Below are 8,081 nucleotides of genomic sequence, written 5' to 3'. Positions count from 1 at the left end.
AGCTGACTGTGGTTCAGATCATGAACTTCTTATTGCTAAATTAAGCCTTAAATTGAAGAAAGTGGGGAGAACCACTAGAACATTCAGGTATGACCTAAACCAAATACCTGACAATTATACACTGGAAGTGAGAAATAGATTTAAGGGACTAGATCTGATAGAAAGAGTGCCTGATGAACTATGGATGGAGGTTGGTGGCATTGTACAGGAGACAAGGATCAAGAGCATCCCCAAGAAAAAGAAATGCAAAAATGCAAAACGGCTGTCTGAGGAGGTCTTACGAATACCTGTGAAAAGAAGAGAAGTGAAAAGCAAAGGAGAAAAAGAAAGATATACCCATTTGAATGCAGAGTTCCAAAGAATAGCAAGGAGAGATAAGAAAGCCTTCCCCAGTGATCAATGCAAAGAAATAGAGGAAAACAATAGAATGGGAAAGACTAGAGATCTCTTCAAGAAAATTAGAGATATCAAGGGATCATTTCATGCAAAGATGGGCTCAATAAAGGACAGAAATGGTATGGACCTAACAGAAGCAGAAGATATTAAGCAGAGGTGTCAAGAATACACAGAGAACTGTATTAAAAAGATCTTCATGAGCCAGATAATCACGATGGTGTGATCACTCACCTACAGCCAGACATCCTGGAATGTGAAGTCAAGTGGGCCTTAGGAAGCATCACTATGAACAAAGCTAGTAGAGCTGATGGAATTCCAGTTGAGCTATTTCAAATCCTAAAAGATGATGTTTTGAAAGTGTTTCACTCAATATGTCAGCAAATTTGGAAAACTCAGCAGTGCCCACAGGAGTGAAAAATGTCAGTTTTCATTCCAACCCCTAAGAAAGGCAATGTTAAAGAATGCTCAAACTACCACACAATTGCATGCATTTCACACACTAGCAAAGTAATGCTCAAAATTCTCCAAGCCAGGCTTCAACAATACGTGAACACTGAAGGTCCAGATGTTCAAGCTGGTTTTAGAAAAGGCAGAGGAACCAGAGATCAAATTGCCAGCATCTGCTGGATCATCAAAAAAGCAAGAGAGTTCCAGAAAAACATCTATCTTTGCTTTATTGACTATCCCAAAGCCTTTGACTGTGTGGATCACAATAAGCTGTAGAAAATTCTGAAAGAGATGGGAATACCAGATCACCTGACCTGCCTCTTGAGAAACCTGTATGCAGGTCAGGAAGCAACAGTTAGAACTGGACATGGAACAGACTGGTTCCAAATAGGAAAAGAAGTACTTCAAGGCTGTATATTGTCACCCTGCTTACTTAACTTATATGCAGAGTACATCATGAGAAACACTGGGCTGGATGAAGCACAAGCTGGAATCAAGATTGCCAGGAGAAATATTAATAACCTCAGATATGCAGATGAGACCTCCCTTAGGGCAGAAAGTGAAGAGGAACTAAAGAGCCTCTTGATGAAAGTGAAAGAGGAGAGTGAAAAAGTTGGCTTAAAGCTCAACATTCAGAAAACAAAGATCATGGCATCCATCTGGCCTCATCACTTCATTGTAAACAGATGGGGAAACAATGGAAACAGTGACAGACTTTATTTTTCTCAGCTCCAAAATCACTGCAGATGGTGATTGCAGCTATGAAATTAAAAGACGCTTACTCCTTGGAAGAAAAGATATGATCAACACAGACAGCTTATTTAAAGGAGAGCCATTACTTTGCCAACAAAGGTCCGTCTAGTCAAGGCTATTGTTTTTCCAGTGGTCACGTATGGATGTGAGAGTTGGACTATAACGAAAGCTGATTGGCGACGAACTGATGCTTTTGAACTGTGGTGTTGGAGAAGAATCTTGAAAGTCCTTTGGGCAGCAAGGAGATCCAACCAGTCCATCCTAAAGGAAATCAATTCTGAATGTTCATTGGAAAGACTGATGTTGAAGCTGAAACTCCAATACTTTGGCCACCTGAAGTGAAGAACTGACTCATTTGAAAAGACCCTGATGAAGATTGAAGGTGAGAGGAGAAGGGGACAACAGAGGATGAGATGGTTAGGTGGCATGACGAACTCAATGGACATGAGTTTGAGTAAACTCTGGGAGTTGGTGATGGACAGGGAGGCCTGGCGTGTTGCAGTCCATAGGGTCGCAAAGAGTGAATGAAATGACTGAACTGAACTGAACTGAGCATGGCTTCACCCCTCAGAACAAGACCCAGTTTCCCCCTCAATCTCTCCCACCAGGAAGCTTTCATAAGCCTCTTATCCTTATCCATCAAAAAGCCAACAGAATGAAAACCACAATCACAGAAAACTAACCAATCTGATCACATTGACAACAGCCTTATCTAACTCAATGAAACTATAAGCCATGCTGTGTAGGGCCACCCGAGACAGAGAGGTCATGGTGTAGAGTTCTGACAAAATGTGGTCCACTGGAGAAGGGAATGGCAAACCACTTCAGTATCCTTGCCTTGAGAACCCCATGAACAGTATGAAAAGGCAAATAGACAGGACACTGAAAGAGGAACTCCCTGATTCGGTAGATGTTCAATATGCTACTGGAGATCAGTGGCGAAATAACTCCAGAATGAATGAAGAGATGGAGACAAAGCAAAAACAACACCCAGTTGTGAATGTGATTTGTGATGGAAGTAAAGTCCGATGCTGTAAAGAGCAATATTGCATAGGAACCTGGAATGTTAGGTCCATGAATCAGGGCAAATTGGAAGTTGTCAAACAGGAGATGGCAAGAGTAAACATTGACATTACAGGAATCAGCAAACTAAAATGGACTGGAATGGGTGAATTTAACTCAGATGACCATTATATCTACTACTGTGGGCAAGAATCCCTTAGAATAAATGAGGTAGACATCATAGTCAACAAAAGAGTCTGAAATGCAGTATTGGATGCAATCTCAAAAATGACAGAATGATCTCTTGTCATTTCCAAGGCAAACCATTCACTATCATGGTAATCCAAGTCTATGCTCCGACCAGTAATGCTGAAGAAGCTGAAGTTGAATGGTTTCTATGAAGACTTCGAAGACCTTCTAGAACTAACATCCAAAAAAGATGTCCTTTTCATTATAGGGGACTGGAATGCAAAAGTAGGAAGTCAAGAGACACCTGGAGTAACAGGCAAATTTGGCTTTGGAGTACAGAATGAAGCAGGGCAAAGGCTAACAGAATTTTGCCAAGAGAATGCACTGATCATAGCAAACACCCTCTTCCAACAACACAAGAGAAGACTCTACACGTGGACATCACCAGATGGTCAATACTGAAATCAGATTGATTATATTCTTTGCAGCCAAAGATGGAGAAGCTCTATACAGTCAGCGAAAAAGGGACCAGGATCTGACTGTGGCTCAGATCATGAAATCCTTATTGCCTAATTCAGACTGAAATTGAAGAAGATAGGGAAAATTACTAGGTCATTCAGTGGTTGGACATGAGTTTGAGCAGACTCCTCGAGATAGTGAAGGACAGGGTAGCTTGGTATGCTGCAGTCCATGGGGTTGCAAAGAGTCAGATATCACTGAGTAACTGAACAACAACAATTTCTCTGGCTCTGGCCATTTTTCCAGATATTTTTTCACATTCCTTATTTCTATATTTATGCATTCTTTCAATTTAAAGAAGTACATGTGTCTTCTTCAGGTTTTTCTATTTTAAATTTATTAATTTTGCTCAAAGAAGCTGATTATCAGTTCTAAATCATTTGTTTTTACATTTTTTTGGTTTTAATCTTTTTTCATTTGTCTAATTTCTGCAGTTTTATCTAAGTTTTTTAAAGAAAATCTTTCTGAATTATAATTTAATAAAATATTTTCTTTGATATACTATTTTTGGCTGGAGTCCATAAGCTTTGTTTCCATCTTCTAAATTGCTGGCCATTTTCATTGTGATTACCTTTTTGAACCTACACTTATTTAGTAAGTGATTTATAAATTTTAAAATACCTAGGGAGTTTAAATTTTTTAATTTATTTATTTTTGGCATTTATTCTTGGTTTAGAAAGTACAATCAATCAGAGCTTTTATAACAGGAAAAATATCTATGTTACAGTGTATTTATTTGATACACTGTAAGTACTATTTATTTGATAGCTTGATCATTTCTCTGTGTCAATAAACATTCTGCTATAACATGATTTTTAGTAGCAGCAATGTATTTTATCTTATACATGTGTCAATGTGTCACATTTTAGGTTCCATGCCTTTTAAAGATAAATGTTTCTTGTGTATCAGTTCAATAAATAATGTTGAGGTGAGCACTATTTTTAATATACGTTTTGAGTATACATCTATGATCATTCTCTTAAATTTCTAGAAGTGTAATTTTTATTTCAAAGGATAAAGACTTTTTAAAGGTTTTTGACCTATAATGCCAAATTGACTCCTAGAAATGTTATATGAATTTTCTGCCTCCAGTGGTAACGTAAGGGGTTCTCAACCTTCCATGTTCTGGCCAATAAGATATAACTGTATTGAGCCTTTTATTAACGTTGTGTGTGTGAGTCACTCAGTCGTGTCTGACTCCTTGCAATCCCATGGACTGTAGTCCACCTGGCTCCTCTGTCAATGGGATTCTCCATTCTCCAGAATATTGGAGTGAGTTGCCATTCTGTTCTCCAAGGGAATCTTCCTGACCCAGGGCTTAAACCCAGGTCTCCTGCATTGCAGACAGATTCTTTACCTTCTGAGCTACCAGGGAAGCCCTGGTGGCAAGCCTTTTGTTAATACATAATGTCTTTGCAAACTTTTTTGGTTTAAAGTCTATTTTGGCTGACATTAGTCTAGCCATTTCTGCTCTTTTGGTTATGATTTGCATGGATTTCCCCCCCCCCATCCTTTCACTTTCAATGTATTTGTGTCTATGGATCTAAAATGAGTCTCTTCTAGGCCATATGTAGTTGGATCATGTGTTTTTATCCATTCTTTCAATACCGGTCTTTTCATTGGAGAGTCTATTGACTGACAATTTAAGTAATCACTGATTAAAAAAAAAGGACTTTTGTCATTTTGATATGTTTTCTGTATGCTTTATAGCTTTGTCCCTCATTTCCCTGCATTACTGTCTTCATGTTGAGCTGATTTTTTTTGCAGTAAAATGCTTAAATTCCTTCCTCATTTTCTCTGAAGTTAAAGAGGGAACTTGTGATTTGGCTAGAGGAAGAGAGTGCTGCTTACCTCCAGCTAAAAGTTTCCACACAGAAATGGGTGCCTATTGCTTCCTGATCTTTGGTTTTGTTCCAAAAAGAAGTAAAAGAATTTCCATGGGAACTGTTCCAATTTTTAGAGATTGGCATCTACTGTTGATAACGTGCAGGTCAAACATATTGTGGACCTGGTTCAGTAAGACGGCTACCATTTTGTAACTTCTGGCACAGGGTACTGGTGAGTCAAAATAAAGCTTCCTTCCTCTGAGATTAGAAAAGATGCCTAAAGGGAATTTAAAGAGGCCGTCATTGATGTGTGTGTCCTTAATAAAGGGACATTGCCTCTTTTCCTCCTCCACCTCTGGGCCAAGATTCTGAGGGCATGGGAAATGAAACACCAGATGGTTGCGGGGGAAGGGGGTGCAGAATTCAGAAGCAGATTCCTATGTTCCTTCCCTAAATAGAGCTCAGCACCACGATGAAACTCAAGAAGTTGTTTGGCTCAGTGTGATATAGGAGTTTTCAGCTGTGTTTTGGCAGACTGGACTGAGAGCCCCAATTGCTTCATTGAGAGGCTAGTAGCGTGACTGAGTTTATCTTGTTGAGACAGCACCGAGAGCGACAGAATCAATTTCTAGGAACGCAAGAGGGTCACAAAAGGTCAAACTCAGCTGAATTGAAAGAGTCTTTCAGATGGGGATGAAAGGTTACACACCAAGTCTTAAGTACGTTCAAAAAAGAATGTGTCTTCAGTTATAAAACCAGATACACTTGACCATTTGAGTTTATGGATCATGAACTGTACCCTCTGCACCACCTTTTCTGCTATAAATTCTATCACATTCTGTTTGATATGTAGTATTGTCATCATTGTTATTTTGTAAGTCATTTTTCACCACAATTTCAATTTTCTCTTGACACCAACAATTACCACTCCACATCCCAGGTTTTATTTAAAATCTAAAATTGCCTTTTCTATTTTATAGAACTTCAGTTTTTCAGATCTGAGTTTTAAAAAATGGATCATAGTATATGAAATTGAACATATTCATATCTGGGAAAATGTATTTTTCAGAAATTTCTAAACATAATTTTTCGTACCTGTGAAAATGCGTGTTTTTGAAATTACCAAAGCCCCAATCTATGTTGAATCTTAATGTTTACACCTGTTTTCTTAGATTTTTAAAAATATGTATGTCTAAACAATCACCAATATCTTTATGTTCACAATTTGCTGCTATGGTTTTCTTTGTTTGATTGTTTTCTCACTGTTCTCTCTCAAAGCTACTTATACACATTATACATATTTTTCTGGGTTATTTTCATTAAACTATACACTTATGTAAGACCAGATAGAGATGTATTTCAGTGTCATTTAAAAGCTAATGAATTCAAATAAATCAAAGCAATCAATAGATAAACTAAAGTTAAAGCTACTTGGCAAGGTCATAGACATTTCTAGGATCAGCTTTATTTTTGCAATGAGTCTCTGAGGAAATGTTACCTCCTTAGGGTGCCTTGTGTATCTAAGACAGAAATATATGCCCCCCTATACACATTCTCTATCCTTTTACCTGGTGTTTTTTGTTTTATTTTCTCTATGGCAATTTATCTTCATCTGACACACCATTTTACTTGTTAATAGATTCTAGGCCTGTGTTTCCAAACTTCGTCTGATTTATTCACTGATATGTATCCAATTCCTCAAACAGTGGCTGGCATGCAGTGGCTCTTAATTAAATGTTAAATCAAAATGCATTCAAAGAATCTAGAAGTTGCCTAACACTCAGGATGTTCAATGATCCGAGTCATCAGTGATGCAGAAACACATTAATTATAAGACATCTACAAGTGAGTAACTTTTTTGAGATTTTTTTTTTTTTAACCAGCCCTTTCCTCTTTTAACATGGTAATTAAAATTCACTGACCTGGAAGTAGCCTCAATCTATCAAACTTTGGTCAGAGAAGAGGATTCAGAGACAATAATACAATTATCAGCAGCAAAAGGAGGTGGGGGGGGGGGAACAAAGCGAAAAATTAAGCGGTAGCCTCAATTGGGCATTCCCGGGCTAGATGTTCAGATTCGCCACAGGGGAAGCAGTTGACCTCACTCGTCTGTCTACAGTTGATGGCCACGTGACCAATCTCGCCACAATGATAGCACTTGACTTGGGTGCAGTCTTTTTGAATGTGGCCACTTTCACCGCAAGAGTAGCACTTCTGCTCTTCCTGACGGTCACAATCACGAGCCAGATGGCCTGGTCTGCCACAGGTGTAACAGCAATGCTCGCTCTCTCGCTTAGGCTCGGCACAGTCTTTGGCAATGTGGCCACTTTTCCCACAGTTATAGCAGATGTCATCGAGAAGGTCACAGTCCTTAGCATGATGACCAGACTCACCACAGCGGTAACAGATGACAGGTAGCGTGGTTGAACTGCACTGAGTTCCACGGCCACGGCCTCTAGCTCCACGCGCCCGAGCTCCTCCTCCTTCAGAGCATCCCCAGGCCCAGTGGCCAATGTGTCCACACTTAAAGCACTCCTTACTGCTCATGGCTGTGGTGGGATCTGCAAGTGAGCGGGTCCACTGCTGCCCCAGAGGCCCCAACACAACTCCCCTTATGGCACCTTAGACAGAACTGGCAGTTTTTCTCTAGGGGCCTCAGCGACGTCACACAGGCTTGCGCACAGTCCCATTCTTGTGTCACAGGCTTTCCAGCAGCCCCTCCCACCTGACTTTCCTCCTGTCGTTGAAGCCCAAAGCGTGGCTGAGTGGTGGTTTTAGCTTTTGTTTACTTTTCAATTAAATAAACGTTTCTTGTGTCTTGAAGTTTGAATTTGAATCCCTTCTTGTTCAGAAAATGTGCCCTGTAGGATTTCATATAATTAAGTCTTAGGTCCGCTTTGTGGTCTAGTAGATGACCAGTTTTTATACATGTGCTATAGACATAGTCTG

General features: G+C 39.5%; 1 protein-coding gene across 1 annotated transcript; it reads right to left on the bottom strand.

Annotated features, from left to right (window-relative positions):
• Positions 1–6,625: 6,625 nt before the first annotated feature.
• On the bottom strand, positions 6,626–7,776 carry ZCCHC13 (zinc finger CCHC-type containing 13). Its single transcript, XM_020896366.2, has one exon. It carries the CDS (start codon positions 7,677–7,679, stop codon positions 7,164–7,166), a length of 516 nt encoding a protein of 171 aa, XP_020752025.2. The 5' UTR covers positions 7,680–7,776; the 3' UTR covers positions 6,626–7,163.
• Positions 7,777–8,081: the final 305 nt, after the last annotated feature.

The sequence above is a fragment of the Odocoileus virginianus genome, chromosome X, assembly GCF_023699985.2.
Source record: "Odocoileus virginianus isolate 20LAN1187 ecotype Illinois chromosome X, Ovbor_1.2, whole genome shotgun sequence".
NCBI classification, from domain to species: domain Eukaryota; kingdom Metazoa; phylum Chordata; class Mammalia; order Artiodactyla; family Cervidae; genus Odocoileus; species Odocoileus virginianus.
This window is presented reverse-complemented; position numbering and strand designations above follow the sequence as displayed.